The 22,615-nt window shown below is 37.9% G+C and overlaps 1 protein-coding gene across 1 annotated transcript in view; it reads left to right on the top strand.

The window, feature by feature from the left end:
• The window catches only part of UQCC1 (ubiquinol-cytochrome c reductase complex assembly factor 1), a 98,951-nt gene that overhangs the window by 20,796 nt on the left and 55,540 nt on the right, over positions 1-22,615 (top strand). The window contains exons 3-6 of the mRNA XM_077769276.1: positions 1,650-1,745; positions 3,127-3,234; positions 12,036-12,108; positions 18,271-18,328. Coding sequence (XP_077625402.1) covers positions 1,650-1,745; positions 3,127-3,234; positions 12,036-12,108; positions 18,271-18,328 — 335 coding nt within the window. The remainder of the gene's footprint in view (positions 1-1,649; positions 1,746-3,126; positions 3,235-12,035; positions 12,109-18,270; positions 18,329-22,615) is intronic.

Here is a 22,615-nt window from a genome sequence, read left to right on the forward strand (position 1 = left end):
GCGCCCCAGTAAATGGTAATTCTTTATTAGAAGTTCTGTTTTTCCCTCATTAGGATTAAAGGAAAAAAATCATTTTTATTTCCTGTGTCTACTCTCTTCTGGAATAAACCAGAATTAAAGGGGTAACCCTCCTTCTCCCTCTCACCCCTTGTTGGGTAAAGGTAGTATAATAGTATTGAGATTTTGGAAACTATATTCCTAAATTTATCCATAATTTTAACAACATACCTCTTTCATTTCTTTGTTTTCTTTCTAGAGATGCCCATATACATTCATGTTTTTACCTATAATTTTATACATATAAATGTTTCCATGTTGTCAGAAGTAATGAGCTTTAATGTAAACTATGGACTTCGGGTGATAATGATGTGTCAGAGTAGGTTAATCTGTTGTAACAAATGTGCCACTGCTGGGAGATGCTGATAGTGGAGGAGGAGTGTATAGAGAGCGGGTTTATGGGAGCTCTCTATTTCCTCTTCAATTTTGGTGTGAAGCTAAAGTTGTTTTAAAAAATAAAGTCTATTTAAAAAATCTCAGGGACTACCTCATTTTCTATTGAATGATTTTGCTGTAATTTAATTAACCATCTTGTTGGAAATCTTCTTATTGCTTCCCCCTCCCCTCCAGTTTTCACTCTTGTGCATAGTGCTACAGTGAGGCTTTCTTACTTGAAAAAATTTTCCCTTAGGAATTTATTTTCAAAGCTGTGTTTATTAGTCTTGATTTTAATACCAACCTAATAGTGTTATGGTGAGGATTAAATAAGGTAGTTCATATAGGGCACTTAGCATAATACCTGACACATGATAGTTGTAAATAATGGTTATTTTTATTGCCAAAGTGCATCCAAATCAGTGTGAACATAAAAGGGAGGCAATTTTGATCTGAACAACAGTGATGTTGATGATGATATTGGTGGTGATGGAAGCTTCCATGACTTACTATTTTGTGAAAGATACTTTACATGTGTTATCTTCTTTAATCCTCCCTACAACTGAGGTTCAGTAAGTTGCTCATGGCCACCCAGCTTGTAAGTGGCAGAAGCATGGTTTTTTTAAAAAATTATTTTAATGTTTTACTTATTTTTGAGACAGAGAGAGAGACAGTATGAGCAGGAGAGGGACAGAAAGAGAGGGAGACACAGAATCTGAAGACAGGCTCCAGGCTCTGAGCTAGCAATCAGCACAGAGCCCGACGTGGGGCTTGAACCCACAAACCGCGAGATCATGACCTGAGCCGAAGTCGGACGCTTAACGGACTGAGCCACCCAGGCGCCCAGTCAGAAGCAGGTTTTAAACTTAAAACTGACTGTTAAAAGAGTCTTTTTTAACTGCCCCTGCTGCTGCTCATGTTTAGATAGGTATTTATTGCAATTCTAGTTCCTAAAATTGACTCAGATTTATTTAGTTCCAGGTTTCCAAGACAGAATCCTTTAATTTATTCACGTATCCAGGAGATATTTATTGAATACCTACCATGTACCAGACAACCATTTTAATGCCCATCTTTGATTCTTTTGGTGATCACATCACCAGGAGCTAGGTTAAGCAAGATTGGAAAGATTCTATAATCTTTACTTTGAAGTAGCTCTACTCAGATTAACTAAGTGAATGCTCTCTGTTGCTTATATCTGTCTTTTTAATCCCCAGTGGCCCCAGATAAGCCAGTCCCTAGTGTGTGGTGGATCAGAACAGATTCCTGGGATAGATGTACAGTGGAATAGGAAGTATCATACCACAAATAAGGTGAGAATTATTAGTGCTTTCTACATTTATAGACTGTTTTCACACAGGTGTTCTTATTTGAATCTCAGCAAAATTGTTAGCTGGATGAGGCAAGGAATTTTATTGAATGCAGAAGGTGAGGCTCAAGGAAGTAAACTGACTTGCCCAAGGTCACAAGGATAAGTGACAGGCCAATTGAATATTGAACTTAAGAGTTCTCTGATCCTGAGTCCTGTATTTCTTCCACTGTAGTATCTTGCTTGGAAAACACTTTTTTAATTATTTTTTAAATGTTTATTTTTGAGATAGAGAGAGAGGGAGGCAGGGATGGAGGGGGAGGGGCAAAGAGAGGGAGACACAGAATCCAAAGTAGGTTCAAGGCTCTGGCTCCAGACTCTGAGCTATCAGCCCAGAACCTGAGGCAGGGCTCAAACTCACAGACTGCGAGATCAAGATCTGAGCTGAAGTCGGATGCTTAACCAACTGAGCTACCCAGGTGCCTCTGGAAAACACTTTAGGGAAGAAAGTTGTTATGGACTTTTTATGTTAAAAATAAAATAGCATTTAACTTTTGCAGGATTTCTTTCTTTTTTATTTTTTTTAGAATTTTAATTAATTTATTTTTAGAGAGAGAGTGGAGAAGAGGGCGGGGGGGTGGGGAGAGCGCGTCTCAAGCAGACTCCACGTTCAGTGTGGAGCCCAACATGGGGCTCAATCCCATGACCCTGAGCCAAAATCAAGAGCCAAAATCTAGAGTCAGATGCTCAACCAACTGAGCCACCCAAGTGCCCCTGGAAAATGTCTTATTGATTATATAGCCTGCCTTCATTTGGAGAAGCCTATCATTAGAATAGGTTTTTCTTGGAGTTTATTTGCAAACTACAAGACTCGTGTCTTCTATAGTTATTAATAAAATTTGTTAGGCCAAAAAACATGAGTTTAGAAACATTTATTCAGTGCTTGGTTTGGGCGATTATGATTTTGAATGACTTTTGACTGCTTTCAGATAGTAGTTTTCTTTCCTTTTCCTGTTATGTCAAAAACATACAACATTCCTCTTTTCAGAAGTCTTTGGGAGATGAGGGTCAAGATTTCCTTTTATAAGTATTGTTTTCCATAGAACTTTTATTCTGATACCCCAAATCGGTCATTTCCTAGACATGAGTTCATAGGCATAAGGTCAGTGATATGGCTCTGAATTTTGAGGTCATCTGTTAGATAGAGTTCCAGATGTGTTTGCACTAAGTGATAAGATGCTCAGAAAAATGAGAATTAAAAATTGTAGGTGAAAAAAAAAAATCTAAGCAATAAAAACGCCCTTAGGCCTAATGAGAAACAAAAGCATTCTTTTTAAAAAAATTATTTTGCAACTAATTTTGTCACCTTCTTTTTGATTAAATAGCTTTTTACTACCAAGGATTCCCCACAGCCTGTTGAGGAGAAGGTTGGTGCCTTCACGAAGATAATAGAAGCCATGGGATTTACAGGACCTTTGAAATACAGCAAATGGGTAAAGTCTTTTTCAGTTCTTCTCATTTTCTTTTCAGGCTTTGTGCTCTCTGCTCCTCATAGAAGATTTTTTAAAGCTTCTACTTTGCTTTTGTGAAATTCATACATTATTTTGAGAACTTCAAAATGTGTTGTCCCCCTCCACATTCCCATTCTAAGTCAGATCTTTGTATCATGTGGGCTGAAATACTCCCTCTATTCCTTGAACCTGATTCCTTAGAAGTATCTCAGTGCAAGCTAAGACTGGGCTTTCTAGGCTCTTTCTACATGATATGCTATACAAATGAGTTTTAAGGAAGTAGATGGGCCAGATGTTCTGATGGGTAGCATTCTTAAGGAAATACTACTCTCTGATGAATCCATACTCATAAATGATTTTTTCATGGGGTCACTGTAGTGATTTTTGTTAAAATTTTATTAATAAGCATTTTTCAAATTAATCAATTCTGCAGTTTATTGCTATTCTTATTATGGAGGGTTATTTGCTATCTGTGTCATTCCTAGTCAAGCCTTGGCCTACCATGTTATCTGTTTCATAGTAATTGCTATATATGAATGACTATCTTCTCTGCACCAGGTGTATATTGCCCATGGGTTTTTATTTTTTTATTTTTATTTTTTTTATGTTTTTTTTAATTTATTTCTAGGAGAGAGAGAGACAGCGTGTGCAGGGGAGGGTCAGAGAGAGAGGGGTCACAGGCTCTGAAATAGGCTCCAGGCTCTGAGCTGGCAGTCAGCACAGAGCCCGACGCGGGGCTCGAACCCACGAACCACGAGATCAAGACCTAAGCGAAAGTCGGACGCTTAACCGACTAAGCCACCCAGGCGCCCCTATTTTTTTATTATTTNCATTTCCCCCTTCCACAACCCCTCCAGTAACCCTCTGTTTGTTCTCCATAATTATGAGTCTCATGTTTCTGTCCCTACCCGTTTTTATATTATTTTTGCTTCCCTTCCCTTATGTTTATCTGTTTTGTATCTTAAAGTCTTCATATGAGTGGAGTCATATGATATTTGTTTTTCTCTGACTGACTAATTTCACTTAGCACGGTACCCTCTAGTTCCATCCACGTAGTTGCAATGCCCATGGGTTTTTATAACAATGCCTGTAACTAATTAAAGTAATAAAACATTAACCATTGAGTTTTTCTCAGCCCAGTTATCTCCTGATGCTAGCATTTCTCTCTCTACTTTTATAGCAGAAGTGCCTTTTAATGCTTTTCAGGTTTGTTAGAATGTTGGATAAGCCTAATCAATCATAAGTTATGTATTAATCAAAGCAAATCAACACAAAGCATTAACAAGGACTTTTCTAGAAAAGCTTTGCCCCAAATGATCGAACAATGCCAGTTATACCATTTCAATAGGATGGATTCAAATTAGAATTTAAATTTTATTACAGACTTTATTTGTAGTTTCTTCTTGGAATGTATGGTTCTCTTCCTAATAATTCTCACTGCAGCAAGTATAGGTTTCTCTATATCTCTTTTTTACATAAATTCTAAAAAGCAAATGGTAATTTTATAAGCATATTTAAAATTTTTTTTAAGTTTATTTATTTTTGAGAGAGATAGAGACAGTGCAAGTGAGGGAGGGCAGATAGAGAGGGAAAGAGGGAATCCCAGGCAGGCTCTGTATCACAGCATAGAGCCTAATGTGTGCCTCGAACCCACGAAACCATGAGATCATGACCTGAGCTGAAAGCAAGAGTCACACACTCAACTGACTGAGCCAACCAGGCACCCCAAGCATTCTGTTTTTAAGGGGCTTTGAAAAGTATAGAAGATAACACATATCTGGGGCCCTAGGTGGTTCAGTCAGTTGTGTCTGATTTCAGATCAGGTCATGATCTTGCGATTGATGAGTTTGAGCCCTGCATTGAACTCTGGTTCTATACAGACAACTCAGAGCCTGGAGCCTGCTTTGGATTCTGTATCTCCCTTTCTCTCTGTGCTCTTGTCTCTCTCAAAAATAAATAAACATCAACAAAAAATTAAAAAGAAAAAAAAGATAACACATATCCTAGGTAATAATGATGTTCTTGAGACTGTAAGACTATGATGTGCATTGTTAATCATCAGTGAAATATTAGTTATATTCATTAAAGTTATCTTTTTTATATCTTAATTTTTTGTAAATGATAATCATTGGTATATTTGGTAACGTTTTTGACAAGAATATTTTCCCTTATTAAAGAAATGTGATTATGGCATTTAAAAGCTAGTGTGTTTTGTTTGAAAATTAGAAATTAATTAAAAGAGAAGGGAAATGAGAGCAGAAAGAAAAAAAAGTGGAAAATTTGCTGTTTTATTTATTTCTTGATGGTTGAGTTCCACTTGGTTGCTACCATTGCTTTGTCTAGGCTGTTTTTTTATGATTCCAGAGGGAAAGTTGGCTACCATTTGGAGGATTACTAAATCATCAGGAAAATTTCCTCACTGTTGTAGTTTAAGTTAGCCTTTGATTTTTCTTGGTTCCTTTGTGACCTCAACAAAGTGCTTAATATTTGCATTTCAAAATCTTTTGTGATGTGGCAGTGTCTACTTTCTGTAACCTTTATTTTTTAATTTGTGATAGAAACATCAAAGTATGACATTCTAGTATAATAGTAGGTGGGAAAACATAGGTATAACTTTCCATTTTGAAAGATGGCAAGCCCTTTTCAGCAAATGTTGACTCAGAAATCTATGGCTAGACCCTTGTATTGGGTTACCCTGGAAAGATTCTTTGAGTTTTGTGTTTTCACATGTCTTTCATTAGGGAGAAAAATATCTGCTTGATGGCAATATCAACTGTCTTTCCTCCATTTTTTTTTTCTATAACATTGTCATCTGTAGTTTCATTTTTCTTCTAGATTCATATTTAGGAATTTAAATGTAGCTTTTCCTTACCTATTTGTCCTAAAATAACCATTCTTTTCCATTATCTTTATGTGGCAATATACAGGTAAAACAAGGACATTTACCAGGTTCAGCCACATGTCATAGAATAGGTGGTTTCCAGATTAGCAATAAGCCAAAAAATTATTTCTGTTCTGAAGGACACTGACAAACTGGAATGTATTCAGAAGTGAGCAGTGAGTTTTGTAAAGGCTTCAGAAAGTGTGTTGAATGAAGAAAGGTTGAAAGAAATAGGGATGCTTAGCCTGGAAAAGAGAAGACATCATGATGGTTCTTCTCAGGTATTTGTAAAAAAATAAAAAGAGAGAGAGAGAGAGAAAGAGAGAGAGAGAGAGACTTAATCTAACTAAGGTATTCCGCTGGGCATTAGATGTTTTATGAATGTTACATGAAGAAGATTTACATTCAATAAAATAAAAATCTAACAACAAGAATTGTCCTTTAGGGGGATAGGTAACCTCACAAGGTCATTGGACTTGTTTGAACAGTGGCCCAGATGGTTGACTGTGAATCAAGAATGTTGTAGAAGGAATTTCAGTATGGAATAGAAGGTTCAAATGACTTCAAAGCCCCTCCAACTCTCACACAGCTGTTAGTACAAACTTTTTACTACATTCATTTTTTATCTTGTAAGATGGTACCAGATGCCTCAGTCAGTGGGAGAGCTGATTTTCATTTCTTAAAGGTGTCTTAGGTGTTTGTGTTTTCATCAAGTACACCAATGAGGTCTTCCAAAATTAGAATGAAATAAACATGAAGTCAGATGAGAACCATAACAATGTGTATTGACGGGATGGAATTTAGGCTGACTTACCTCTTTAACCTAAATTACTGTGTGAATCTTGAAGAAATCCTTTCCCCGTTATTTCCAGTCCTTCTCTGATGGTCTTAGGGGACTTGCTTTAGACATTTGTCCAGGAAAATGGCTCACCCAAGTATAAAGGCTTGGCTTCACTGCAAGAAAAGCGAAGAACTATAAAATACTCCTGATTGCCATTTTATTATGAGCACTGTGTAAATACACTGGCCAGTCTGCTGAGGTCTTCATTATTTGCGGTGAAGGCTTTCTTCATGAACATGCGAGAGACAGCTTTCTCAAGGGATGACTTGGGTCATGGTGGTAGATCTGCCTTTCCTCAGGCAGAATAATTGATTATGAACTTAGAGAACTGTCTATATAAGAATCTGAAGGAAAATGCAGAGTTAAAAATCAAGAAATAGGCCATTAGGAATTTTACTTAAAATTGTAAATGTGTTGATATTTATTTACTAGTACCCATATTTGACAGATACTAGTTTTTGCCATATTTGGTTTAGTTTTATTTTTTCCAATATAAATTTTGCAGAAAAAAATCCAGCCATTTATCCTTTCTTCCCTTTCATTTCCCCACTGAGATCACTGCTATTCTTAAGTTGGTTTTTGTCATTGTCTTGTAAAATTCTGTTCTTTTACCACTCATATATTATCCATAAACAACATATATACTATTATTTTGTGTTCATAAACGTTATATAAGTGGTATCTTACTTTTCAACTTGTTTTAGACATTTGTCCAGGAAAAAACATAATGTCAACATTATGTTTTTGAGTAGAGAGCTGATTTTTGTCATTTCAACTGCTGATTAGCTTCACATTGTATAATTAAACTATAGCTATACTATTCCTCTACTAACGACACTTGTTTTAGTCTTTTCATAATAATAGTATGTTTTAAATTGTGCAGGAGCTTCTTGAGGAAGAAAAATATAATTATTGGGTTACTAGCGTATGAACAGTTTTAACTGTATTTTTAAGATTTTAAGTAATCTGTACACCCAACTCACAACTCAAGATCAAGAGTCAAATGCTCCACTGACTTAGCCAGCCAGGTGCTCCATTAACTTGTATTTATCAGTTGTTAAGTTATACTTATCAATTGTTATATCAGTTTATATGTCTATCAGTAGGATTTAAAGGTTCAATGTCATTTCCAATGCTTGATACTGTCAAGCTGTTTAATGTTTACAAATTAGATGGTGTGAAATGGTATTTTTAAATTTAATTGGTATTCCTTTGGTTACCAATAAAGTTGTATGTCTTCTCTTATGTTTACAGGCAAAAAAAAAAAACTATAAATGTGTCTGTAGTCGAAGTAGGCCATAAGCTTCATGAAAACAGGAGTTTTTGACTTCTTTGTTTACTGCTGTATTCCCAACATCCAAATCCATGTCAGGCACTCAGTTAGATACTCAATAAATTATTTGTCAAATGAAGTGAAGAGCTAACAGATATCCTAAATGCTCTGTCTTGAGAATAGAAGTAGGCCCGTCAAAGCCAAGAGAATAAGATATGATATTAGAATATCATTAGTTTAATGATGGTATAGACCAGTACTTCCCAAAATGTGTTCTCTGTCAAATACTTCCAAGAGCTACAGATGTTAACAAAGTTAAATAGGTTTCTTTTTTAGCCTGCTGATATGGTGAATTACATTGATTGCCTTGTGAATGTTGCATCAACTTTGCATTCCAGGGATAAATCGCAGTTGGTTGTGATTTATTATCCTTTTGAAATATTGCTGGATTGGGGTGCCTAGGTGGCTCAGTTGGTTGAGCGTCCGATTCTAGATTTCAGCTCAGGTCATGATCCCAGGGTTGTGGGATTGAGCCCTGCATTGGGCTCTGCACTGATCATGGAGCCTACTTAAGATTCTCTTTCCCTCTGCTCCTTTCCCCTGCTCATGCTTTCTCTGTCTCTGTCTCTGTCTCTCTCTCAAAAAAAAAAATATTGCTAGATTTGGGGTACCTTATGGCTTAGTTGGTAGAACGTGCACCTCTTGATTTCGGGGTTGAGTTCAAGCCCCATGTTGGGTGTAGAGGTTACTTAAAAGTAAAAAATCTTTAAAAAATATTGCTATGCTTGATTTGTTAATATTTTGTCAAGGAGTTTTACATCCATGTTCATGAAGGCTATGGCTCTATAGTTTTATTTCTTCTAATGACTTTGATTTTGATATCAGGGTAATACTGGCCTTGTAGAAGGAGCTAGAAAGTGTATTTCCCTTCTATTTTCTGGAACAGTTTATGTAGATTTAGTGTCCTTTTATTTTAAGTTTATTTGTTTGTTTTTTATAAGTAGTTTATTGTCAAGTTGGTTTCCAACAATACCCAGTGCTCATCCCCACAAGTGCCCTCCTCCATGCCCATCACCCCCCCACACACCCATCAGTCCTCAGTTTGTTCTCAGCATTCAAGAGTCTCTCATGGTTTGCCTCCCTCCCTCTCCCCCACTATTTCCCACCTTCTTCTCCCCCATGGTCCTCTGTTAAGTTCCTCCTAATCCTCCTGTACGTGCAAACATATGGTAGCTGTCCTTCTCTGCCTGACTTATTTTGCTCAGCATAACACCCTCAAGTTCCATCCATGTTGCTACACATGGCCAGATTTCATTCTTTCTCATTGCCATGTAGTATTCCATCGTATAGATTAACCACATCTTCTTGATCCATTCGTCCGTTGATGGACACTTAGGCTCTTTCTGTGTTTTGGCTATTGTTGAGAGTGTTGCTATGAACTTAAGTTTATTTATTTTTGAGAGAGAGAGAGGAAAGCATGGGGTGGGGCAGAGAGAATGGGAGACAGAGGATCCAAAGTGGGCTCTGCACTGACAGCAGATAGCCAGATGCGGGGTTTGAACTCATGAACCATGAGGTCATGACCTCAGACTGAAGTCAGAACCTTGACCAACTGAGCCACTCAGGCACCCCTTCTATCAACATTGAGTGATGTTGAAGATTGTCTGAATATGTGGAGTTTTCTTTGGAGAAGGTGTTTTTTTTTTTTAACCACAAATCCTATTTCTTTAATAGATACAGGACTATTCATGTTATTTATTCTAGGGAGTTTGGGTAGTGTGTTCTTCAAGAATTTATCCATTTTCTCTGATAATCAAATCTATTGTCCTAAAGATGTTCATAATATTCCCTTCATATCCTTAGGATATGTTGTGGTATCCTCTCTGATTCTTTTTTTTTTATGTGTTTTTTTTTTTTTTGAGAGAGAGAGAGAGGGCATACATGTGCGAAGGCACGAGAGAAGGGCAGGGAGAAAGGGAGACACAGAATATGAAGACAGAGATCATGACCTGAACTGAAGTTGGACACTTAACCAATTGAGCCACCCAGGTGTGCCTCCTTTCTGATTCCTGATATTGCTAATTTTTATCTTTCCTGTTTTTTCTTTTCTTGATCAGTTCTACTTACATTTTATCAATTTTATCGATAATTTCAAGGAACCAGCTTTGGCTTCTTTGATTTTCTGTGTGATTTTTCTGTTTCTAATATTATGAATCTCTGTTCTTTATTATATCTTTTTGCTTGCTTTTTAGGTTTAATTTGCTCTTCTTTTTTTGTGACTTCCCATGGGTTTGCTTAAATTGGCTTCAAATGCTGATTTATTTCCTAGGTAGATAGGTCTGTTTTCCAGTTGTTATGTTTATTCTGTTTCCTCTCATATGAGCTTTACTCTGAAAGCCTTGAAAACGTGACAGATCTCAAATTAGTAAAGAAAAAAATCTTAATTATAATTTGAGACATAATCCTTCTTTAATTTATTCTAGGTATTTCTGCCCATCAGAGACACTGTTGTTTTGACTCTAGATTGTATAGAGAAATATGAGCATTATATAACATTGGATGTAGTATATTTTTGGTGACTTTGAACCTTAAAAACATAGCTTTGCTAAAGTTCTGGATTGTTTTTTCTTCAGTTTCTGTTTCAGTCTCAATTTGTGTAGATTATTTTAGTCTGTATATTTGCGTTTGTAATTCTCTGTCATTTTAAGAAAAAGTAAGCTTCTTATAAGCTTGTTGTGGATGGGCTAATTTATTTAATTCAAAGTCCTTGGAAATACTTCCTTACTTGAGTACTGAGTTGATCTTCAGGCCTACAGTTCAACTCGTAAAAGAATTTATTCTTCACATTTAGATTTATTTTTATGAAGGCATAATGTACATACAGTAAAATATACAAATCTTAAGTATACAACTCAATGAATAAATTAAAACCACCACTCAGATCAAGATTCTAAGAGAATTTGGGGTGCTCAGTTGGTTAAGCATATGACTCAATTTCAGCTCAGGTCATGATCTTGCGGTTTGTGAGGTCAAGCTCTGCATCCAGCTGTCTGCTGTCATCCAGATCCTCTGCTCCTCCCCTGCTTGTGCTCTCTTTGTCTCTCAAAAATAAATAAACATTAAAAAATTTTTTTTTATAAAGGTACTAAGAGAATTCTTAGTGCTTTTGGGAATAGTAAACAGTTGATACTTTTACTGTATTTTTTTTACATTCACTAAAAACCCTTATTTGTATGCACAGTCTTCTTAATCAGCAAACTATAAAACTAGGGAAAATATAGAAAAAAATTATCACTTCTCCAAGATATAAAAAAGACAGAATAGATAGTAGTGCTTCTGAGGAAAGATCGAAGGATTGAGGTTTTGTTTGTTTGTTTTTTGTTTAAGTTTTTGTTTTTGCTTGTTTGATTTTGGTCATAAGAATGGGTAATTTTTTAATATAAAGGGTTTCAGATTATAAAGAGTTAATGTGAATGATGCTGAATAGTGGTATAGAGACTCAAATGTGATGAAATGAGTTTGAGTTAAAGGAGAGATTTCATTTAAATATTGGAAGAATCTTTTTGACATTTTGATGCTAACTCATAAATGTAAAAAATGTCTGTGAATGGTTGGCTTTAAGAAAAGAAGGATAGAATTGATATTGGTTAAGCTATTAAGTTTGCCTAGAGACAAGTTTGGACTCATCATCCTAGTTGAACAAATACAAGATTTTGTGACTTGTGTCTAATAGCACTAGAACATCCACTTGGTCATATCTTGAGTTTGGTTTTATTTTTCTTATCTAGAAGATTAAGATTGCGGCCCTGCGCATGTATACTAGCTGTGTGGAGAAAACTGACTTCGAGGAATTCTTTCTAAGTAAGTTACTGTTTTTGATAGTTCTGAAAAGGAAAATGAATCTACTTTTCATAGGGTGCTTGGCTGGCTCAGCTGGTAGAGCATGTGACTTTTGGTCTTGAACCCCACACTGGGTGTAGAGATTACTTAAAAATAAAATCTTTAAAAAAAATCTTTTCATTTTTATGACTGTATCTTAGTAAAATAGGTCTTGAGTCTCTGGTGAAATAGTTTTTTCTGGACAAGGTATATAATAAAAGCTGCTTATTTTTCTCTTTTAATAGAATAAACAAAGGCCAAAAGAACCCTATAAATAAGACATTTTAACAAGTTTGAAAAAAGAAGAAACCTAAAAATTTATCCACTACTTTGACATTTTTCCACACATGTATCTTTTTACGTATGAGTACTCAAAGTAAACAAATATTGTTCTACATTCTGGATGTTTTACTTAGCATTTTGACATAAAATGAACTTTTTTTTTTGCCAATCATTGCCCTTTTATTTCTAGTTTTTAATTGTTTTGGTTAACCCTGGCATATGCCTAATGATTTTGTTTTCTTTCTGTTGAAGGATAATTGGGTCAAAAGGTACATAAGGACGCTTAACCAACTGAGCCACCCACATGCCCCTGGAGTTTTCTTAAGTGGTTTTTGGAATACATTTCCCCAATTATTTTTCATCAGATGTTTAAAAAAAAATTAGTGTTTATTTATTTTTGAGAAGGAGAGAGATACAAGAGTGTGAGTGGGGGAGGGGCAGCGAAAGATGGAGTCACAGAACCTGAAGCAGGCTCCAGGGCACAGAGCCTGGTGCAGGGCTCGAACCCACAAACTGAGATCATGACCTGAGCCAAAGTCGGATGCTTAACTGACAGCCACCCAGGCACCCCTCATCAGATCTATTTATTTATTTGTTTGTTTATTTTTAACTTTATTTTTAGAGAGAGAATGTGCATGGATGAACAGGGGAGAGGTAGAGAGAGAGAGAAGGAGAGAGAATCCCAAGCAGGCCCTGTGCAGTTAGTGCAGAGCCTGATGCTAGGTTTGATCCCATGAACTATGAGATATGACCTGAGCCGAAATCAAGAGTTAGATGCTGAACCAACTGAGCCACCCAGACACCCCTCATCAGATCTTTTTAAAACCTAATCCTCAGATATCTATTTAATATTTGATTTCAAAAGTAACTCATAAATTTTCATAATTATTTTAAAAGGATGTTTACTAGCTATCTGTCTTAGCCAGTCCTCATTATTGAAGATCCTTGAGTTAATATTATAGATTGAATAATGAGATCATTATTACATATTTAAGGTAACATACCATGTTTCAGTTTATAATCTGTTGTAGACTACTTATAAAAATAAAAGTTTTTAAAAATTATTACCATTGTATGTGAATAATCCACATTCACATGATATACTTTTACATGTGTTTCATTTAGGAGTTACAAAGCCTTATGGGTTTGGAAAGACTTGTATTCTTATTTGCATTTTTATTTTCCTTTCATAAACAGTCGAAGTGTAAAGAGACTACATAATTTCCTAAAATTGCTTAGCTAAGGCTGATCCTGTGTTGTCTGGCTTAAAGGCCAGGAATTTTCCATTATAACATATTGCCTATGAATGAATGTAACTGTAAATTATAAATTGTAATCCATCTTAATTTTTTTTGTATTTTATTGTTTTTAAATGAGAACTCCTCTAGGAGATATTCTATTAGTATTGTAAACTGATATTTATATGTATTAGAGGACAAATGCCTCAGTGAACTTTGTTCCAGCTTTGCCTTTTAAAATGTTACCTGGGGAGGCAGTACATTTTTCAGTGATACCCCACTTACTTAAGTTTTTTGTTTGTTTTGGGTTTTTTCTTTTGTTTCCTTTTTTTAAAGTAGGCTGCATGCCCAGTGTGGGGCTTGAATTCATAACCGTGCATCAAGAGTCAGATGTTCTACTGACTGAGCCAGCCAGATGCCCCTTGATTAAGGTTTTTTTGGACTCAGTTTGAGAATTGCTTTTTATTTATTTATTATTATTATTAAATTTTTTTAAAATGTTTATTTACTTTTGAGAGAGAGAGAGCGTGTCCACTAGCAAGTAGGGGAGGGGCAAAGAGAGAGAAGGAGATGCAGAATCTGAAGCAGGCTCTAGACTCTGAGCTGTCAGCACAAAGCCCAATGTGGGACTGGAACCCACCGACTGAGAGAACATGACCTGACCCGAAGTCGGATGCTTAACCGACTGAGCCATCCCGGCAGCCCACTCATTATTATTTTTAATGTTTTATGTATTTTTTTGGTGGGGGGGGCGAAGGGTAGAGAGAAAGGGAGACCTAGAATCTGAAGCAGCTTCCAGGCTTCAAGCTATCAGCAGAGCACAGCACAGCTCCCAATGTGGGGCTTGAACTCACATACTGTGAGATCATGATCTGAGCTGAAGCCAGACACTTAATAGACTGAGACACCCAGGTGCCCTGAGAATTACCTTTTAGTTTTATAGCTTGTTCATTTATATTATGTTCCATTATGGTCCATCTTTGTCATTTTTGGGTAGATTAAATTTTAAAATCAAACCATAGTGGTTCCAAGCTGTGGCAAGTGAATAAAAAAGGGAGCCAATCTGGTAAATACCATTTGGAAGCAGATAAATATCAGTGAAACAATGAGACTGTCTTTCTTGCGTCTTCTTTTAAAATTTTTTTTTTCTTTTTTAATTTATTGATTTTTGAGAGAGAGAGAGAGAACACGAGCAGGGGAGGGGCAGAGAGAGAGACTGAGACATAGAATCCGAAGCAGTTTCCAGGCTCTGAGCTGTCAGCACAGAGCCCAACGTGGGGTTTGAATTCATGAACCGTGAGAACATGACCTGAGCCAAAGTCGGACGCTTAACCTACCGCCTAGGTGCCCCTTGTATCTTCTGAAGAAAGATTCTAAAGGGTAGGCCAGATAGGTTTGGGGTAAAGGAAGAGAATATATATATTGATTCCCAAGATTACACCTTTAAAGTGGCTGTTGCTCCCTTCGATATTTAGTATTTAAGGACTTGACTTTTAGAGTCCTGACCATTCAGTACTTTTTAAAAAGGATAGAGAGGCTTAGGTAGCTCAATCTTGTCATCCTCACTCTTCCAACAAAAGTGAAGCCAGTGTTAATTCACAAAGATTGTATAAGAATGAATTGTTCACTAACAATGTGCTTGTGATAGGCCCTAATAAAATGTCCAAGTTATAGACTCTCTGTCATCTCAGAGCCAGAGTGTTCAAAAGTCTTGATCCAGAGGCGTACACACTGGGGATTCTGACTGGTGAGATAACTTTAATAGCCAGTCACATATTGTCTTCAAGATGTTCTGATAGTATATGTCATTTGTGACATAAATGAGCATACCCTCTGTGAGCATACAGTCGTTTGCTAACTGGTCTTCTGGAGATCAGTTCTGTTATGAAGAGCAGTTTGGAGCAGAGGGGCCCAATTAGTAAAGTTTGTGTTTAATTCCTTCCATACTGTCTGAAAACTGCTTTGTTTTTAGCTCTTAAGAGACTACCCTGGAGAGGAGGCTTCTTAATGAGTAAGTTCTGAGTCAGTGATTGAGGTTCATCATTTTATTGACACAGTCTTAAATAGTGACCTATTTAAGATATTTTAAACTCTAGTGTTTAAATAATTCTGAGAAACAACCATAGTGAATATTTATTAGTACGTATTAACTATTAACCATCTTGCTAAACGTTTTACAGGCCTTATCTCATTTAGTCCTCACAAATCCTATTAAGGTAGGTTCTTCTGTTCTCCCCATTTTTATGGAGAAGACAGCTGAGGCATGAAGAAGGCTAAGCTACTTTACCCAGAGTCACATAGCAAGTAAGAGGTAGAGTCGAGGTTTTGAATCAGGAGGTCTGACCCTAGAACCTGCATTAAAAAAATAACTGTGTTAGTACTGCCAGTCCATAGGAGCAATGAATTACTAATTTTATCCAGCCTGGTACTGAGAAAGAAAGTACACAGTCTCAGAAAATAATGCACTGAACGTATATTGTTGCAAGAGTGTGATTGTGGCAAAAGACAGTAACAGATTTTAACTTTGAAGTGTTTAAATATCCAGCTAAAGATCTGCTGTGCTTTTGCGTTGCTCATGGTCAGACATTCAGTGGTCTTGTTTTTTAGGACTTGACTCTATGGGTTTCTGTTCTGACCCCAGTAGGTACAGGGAGTCAGTATGCCAGCTCTTTTCCCATCCTCAGCCCTAAGCCGACCCCCAGAATGGAAAATTGTGACCCAAGTCCAGCTGCTGGCCTGTCTGTCTGTCTTTGCTTTCCAGCCCAAGAACTGATTCCCTCTCTGAGAAAATTGGAAAGGCTCCTGGAGGCTGCTGAGAAGCTTTGATGTAGAGGTAGCAATTGAACAGATTGTCCTTTAGAAGCAGCCAAATTTCATTTTCCAGATTGAAAGACAGACTTCCAAGAAAACTTTTCTTTTTAATGTTTTGTTCTAGCATCCAAAAAAGACCCAACTTCAGATCTGGGCTTGAGAGTTTCTCATGGCTATTCTTGTTCTAGGTGGAGGGTGGTTGGCCCACTCTCAGATGGCATGTGTCTTAATAGCTGTATGGTTGGCCAGGCCAGCCTTCACCTCCCTCCTGCTGGGTTCCAAGAGGAAGTCCACTTGACAACTGCTGGGCACCTCCCAGTACACTCACCAGAGTATTTTGGTGTCACTTTGTGACGGACTTGGACTTAAACTCCAGCCCAACCGCTAGCTTGTTAATATTGTGGCTGCCCTCAAGTTACTTAGCCTTTTTGAGCCTCTAAAATGAATATTACAATACCTCCCTTCAGGGTTAAAGTGAGGATTAAGTGAGATAATTATTGACATGACTAGTGGTAGACCTGGCAGGAAGTATGGGCCCTTAGTGAATGTTAGGTTCTGATTATAGTATTAGGGAAGCAGTTAGTGATTAAGACTGTGGTGCCTGGAATCCAGCAGATCTGAGTTTGATCCCAGATGTTTCATTTCATAGCTGTGTGACCTTGGGCAGTGGTCATGATCTAAGAGTCCATTTTCTCACCTGAGAAATGAGGGTAATATTAATACCCACCTCATAGGCTTGGTAGGATTCATTGAGTTCATGCCTGTAAGTGCCATTTATAATGTCTCACACACACAGTAAGCTTACAAGGAATTATGGCTCTTTATTATAATATATTGGTGGTATTAGTGTCCTTCACAGAGGTCCTGCCCTGTGTTTTTTCTCCTACTGGCCCCTTTTTGTTATCATTTAGTGCGTTGTATACTTCATTGTTTGCTGCAAGGCAGAATATATGCCTTTTATCCTGAGTTATTGCTCCAAAAGACTGATTCTGCCCGAAGGGCCCACATTTCCCACTGATACTCATTTTTCTTTGTCTTCTTGCTCTAGCTTATCTCCCTGTCACATAACAGGGTGGGCACATTCAGCATTCAGTGCAGGACCCCTCATCTAGCCAGAGGCATTTCCTAGAGATCTGAGAATTAAGAGGTTTGGATGTCTCAGCACTGACCTGAGTTTTGGTATCTTAAAGCCCAATTTTATCATTCCTGCAGGTTGTTGAATGGCCTTTCATTAGATACAATCTGCTTTCTTATTCAACTACTACTCCCTAGAGCCCCACTTCTTTCTTCCGGTCATTTATTTTGGATGAATCATTCAGCATTCCCATGTTTCTAGCACACTGGGTCGCCTTAAGGAAGACAGGAAAAAGAAACTAGAACAACTTAGACTTAGTGGGGCTCAAATGAAAAAAGCCTGTATTTAATTGGGGTAGGCAAAGTAGTGTCTTCCTAGCTTTCCAGAAGAATTCGAGACCAGGAAGGGAAAATAGCATGTAAGTTGGAAGGAACCATACAGATCATCTAGGCCACATTATACAAAGTGAGAAAACAGCTTCTGAGAAGAAAAGTCACACAAGGCCACACAGCAAAGTGGTAACAGGGCTGGAACTAGAGGGCTTGTTGTCTGACTGCATTCAATACTCTTTCAACTCATAGTCTTATCCTGTGGTTCCACTGGCCCTCTCTATGGTAGCATAATCAGAGAGCACTGTAACTGCCATATATTTTAGTTGAACAGATTCCTAACAATATTTAAAATATAGTCAGTATCCTCTGAACTGTCACATATTCATACTTTATTATTATTTTCTAGGGTGTCAGATGCCTGATACATTCAATTCATGGTTTCTTATAACTCTGCTTCACGTCTGGTAAGTGAGCAATTTAAGTAAAGTCACCAAATTTTTTTTTTTTTTTTTTTTTAAACTGCTGACTTGTAAGGTATAGCCTTCAGCAGGGCTGAATATATGAAATGGCAGTTGTTCAGGCATTAAAAACTATTCCTTTCATTTTAATAAGTAGTGTCTTAAAGCACATTTTTATTAAAGGTCAAAGCATAGTCCCAGAAAGAAACTAATATTTGTAGGTTTTCTCAAAGAACACCTAACCCAGTGAACAATGCTATCAGTATCTCTTAGAGACTCTATGAGCTTGCATGGAAAGTTCTCTCCCTTGGCTGTTTTAGGAAAGTTCACATTTACGTAAAAGTGGTTTGAATTGTGAGAATCCGTGGTCATTTTCATTGCTGGTCATCAGAAACTTATAACAAATTATAGCACTGACATTTACGCCTGTACCTCTAAAATGTGCATACAGGTTAGATTTGTGCCAGGTTTGTTGCATGTAAAAATATTTCACACCTTAAACAGTATATTTTTTCTTCAGCTGCAAATTAAGTAGCCAAAAAAAATCAATTTTTCATCTAATGTTACACAGTATTAAAGGTCAGAAGGATATAGGAGAGACGTTGAAGTGGGGGCTGGGGAATGCATTTATTGAACTGCCAGATCTTGGGAAAGTAAATTCTGGAGAACTAAGTTTACTACTTTGACCATAGTGAGTATCTGAGGAACGTGGGGAATGGTTGCCCTGTCAAAAGGACCCTTGTTTGAGACTGCCTTCAGCTGAGCTTTGCATCACAGGACTGACTACTATATAAAGACTTTTTGGTTTTGATCACCTCTGAAGTATTTCTTCTCAACTCACATAGTCACTGAGATTGGCTAAGGGGCATAAGGTGGCAATTTATTTCAAGTTATTTTTTTCTAAGCGGGTACTTCATTGAGTGCACACTATGTCCTGGGGAGTTTGCTGGGAACTGGTTGTGGTTCTCAAGAAGCTCACAGTCTAGTGAGGGAGATAAGATATTTAATTTCTTTTTCTTTTTTAAAATTTTTATTTATTTATTTTGAGAGAGAGAGAGAGAGCGTGCACATGCAAGTCCAGGGGAGGGGCAGAGAAAGAGGGAGAGAGAGAATCCCAAGCAGGCTTCACGCTTTTAGCACAGAGCCTTATGTGGGGCTCAGTCCCATGCACCATGAGATCATGACCCGAGGTGAAATCAAAAGTTGGATGCTCAACTGACTGAGCCACCCAGGAGCCCCAGGAGAGAAGATATTTAAAATAGTGAGTGATAAATTGGAATGACCTAATTAAGTAGTGCCTGTGGGATCACAGAGGAAGTCGCAACTATTAAAACCTTTACTAATTTTGCTAGTCTTTGAAATGTACCACGTCTTTTAGTCACATAGCTGTGAAAGCAAACTACCTCTATCCAAATGGTGAAGTTAGGAAAAGGTTTAGGGAGGGAAGCTGGGTATCCTGAGAGGAAAACTACTTTTTCAAGAGGAAAAGGCTGCAGAGGTGGCACTGTAGAATTACTCACTGGAAAGGTGGAAGAGTTCAGAGGAGGCTAGGCTGTTCCCAGAGGAGCTCAAAGATAATATTCAGAGCTTGTATGAAAGGCTCTTTATTTCCCATATAGCTAGAGGTATCAGAGTGTTAGAGGGAGTGGATGGCAAAATAAAATATATAATCCCTGTGACCACATCTCAAGGTCAATCCCTGACTAATAGAAGCCAGGAGAACCTTGAAACTACTTACAGTTCTTTCAAGATAGCCACTGTTTCCAGACACTCTTGCTGCGTCTTCCTTGCTGAGGTTAGTTTCCTTTCTCAGAGGAGTGGGGAGTACTACTTACTACCAGTTAAGTAAGGGGAGGGAGGCTGTCTGCTTCAAATCTACACTTGGTCTCCCCTCCACCCTCTCTCTTTAGTTCTCACCATCTGCAGTCTTTAGTGGAATGAATCAGCAGCTTTCCAGTTTGAATCAACAAACTCTTATTGGGGACCTACTGTGTTTTAAGGACTGTGGGGCTTTGGAGAGAAGGGTATGACGTGGTGTGCATCATCTAGCAGTTAACAGGCAGGAAGTACAATTGCCCGTAATGGATGACAGTGAAAGAAGTGCTGTGCCCAAGGCACAAACAGATACTCTGGAAGGACAAGGAGGTATAACTAAATTCAAATTTGGTGCTGGCTGTGGAGGAGGGGCAGTATTGGATAAAGAGTGCTCTGTAGTAGAGATGACATTGAGATGTACCATGAAGGGTGAGTAGAATATCTGTGGGCATTTTAGGTTGAGGGAATAACAGGAAAAACACCCAGGATATATGAGCAAGGACATCCAGTTATCTGAAGTGTCCGGGGCAGGTTTATGGGGGAATTTAGTGGGAAAGGTTGCCATAAAGGTAGTTTGGGGCCCACTTGTGCTGTTATCCTCCAAGAAGAATTGGGGAAACTTTCTGTTCTGAGGGGTAGGGGTATTAGGAGGAGTAATGGATCCACTCCAAGTCTGTGGAGAAGCTATGTTCTTCCAGCCCTATTCTCTTAGCCTGAAACTCTAAGAGGGTAACTGAAAGATAGCCGAGTCCATTATTACAGGGCTCAGTGGACTTGCTACAGATGTATAGGGTTGAAATACCTCCTGTAGGTGGTAGTATGAGGGAAAGGTTGGGAGGCTTAGAAAGCAGTCATAAAAGTAGAAAGAATCTGCCCCATCCCCCAAGGGGGGGGGAAAACCCTAATAAACAGAATATCCTGGCAGTGAACTCTTCAGAAAACTTCCTTAGGTTCCCAAGGGTGATGGCTCCCTGTTGGCTCTTAGAATAGGGACAGGATTTCTCACATCCTTTTAGTTCCCCTGGAGAAGGTATTGATGATTCCCTTATCCTGTCTGCCTTCTCTAGTTCCCAAGATTTTTTGTATATTTCCAGTTTCTAGAGGGGCCTTATATATTCATGTGAACTTGTAGCAGCTGCAATGACTGTGTGTCCTTTGTCTTTGCCGAACAAGATTAGTATTGACTGTGGCTGCTCAGAAATTGTTGAGAGAGGTTGCTGTCTAGCTTTCCTGCATCCAAATGTGGACTTGATAAAAGCAGGCCTCCTCCTCTGTTCCCTGTCTTGGGCAATGGCATTGCAAACTATTCAGGTGTCCACACCAGAAACTGGGGAGACCTCCCTGACTCTTCCCATACCCCCTTCATCTAGTCACTCACCAGTCACCCATTCAAACTTTTTGCTCATGACCCACAGTAACAAATGAATTTTACTTTGCAACCCAGAACACACACGTTTCTGATACTACAGTTTTGTAAAACTTGTCCTTACAATGTTAGATAATCTCTGATATTTTCTATTCCATTTGAATTCGTTTTAAAGAAAAAATTTAAGATGTCACTAGTTAAATTGATTTTACTGGATTATGAGAAACAGTACCTGAAAACTGGTCTTTGACTTCCAACTTCCACCTTCACATGCTATTGATCTTCCCAATACAAATTGAATGAGCATGTACCCACATGCATGTGCTCATGCACGCGCGCGCGCGCACGCACACACACACACACTCCCTAATATTCTCCATTATTCTCAGGACAGAGTGTATTTCTTAGCATGACCTTCAGATCCCACCAAATATACCACCTTTGCTACTCTCATATTATTCTGTTCTATTCTAGGCACTGCTATCACCATCGCTCCCTCCTTTGCAAGATAAAACAATCTTATATAATAGAAATATCAAGGGCTTCTATCCAGAAAGCCCTCCTCTCTCCTTCTACCTTATAAACTCCTGTTTTTTCATTCAGTATCCAACTCACGTATCATTCCTCTTTGAAACCTTCCCTTTCCTTTGAAAGCAAGAGTTAGTTCCTCTTCTGTGTTTCCTTAGTATTTTAGGGACCTCTGTCATAGCACTCATCACATAACATTTTTATGTTTTATCGTATCAGTCTTCTTTGTGGATGGTGACTTTATTGAGAGCAAGAATTATTTTTATCTTTTTGGAAAGATGTGAAAATGAGATATTTCTTCCCATAGTTCTGTGTCTCTTAGCCTATCAATAAATGTTCATTAAGTAATTGATGGCCTCAGATCTGACTTGACTCCCACAGCATTTGGAAGGGTCCTGGCAACTGTCTTTTGGTTGGGTGAAAGTGGCAAAACTCTACTCTCACAGGGCTTAGAGTGTGGGAGAGAGACATTAAATCATTAATAGAATACAGGGGGAATAGCATGATGAGAGGAAATGGCAGGGAGAAGAGGGGTGCATAATTTAGATGGGGGGATGGGTCACTGAGGGAGGGCTTCATTGAAG

This window comes from Crocuta crocuta, unplaced genomic scaffold, assembly GCF_008692635.1.
Source record: "Crocuta crocuta isolate KB4526 unplaced genomic scaffold, BGI_CrCroc_1.0 scaffold445, whole genome shotgun sequence".
Lineage (NCBI taxonomy): Eukaryota > Metazoa > Chordata > Mammalia > Carnivora > Hyaenidae > Crocuta > Crocuta crocuta.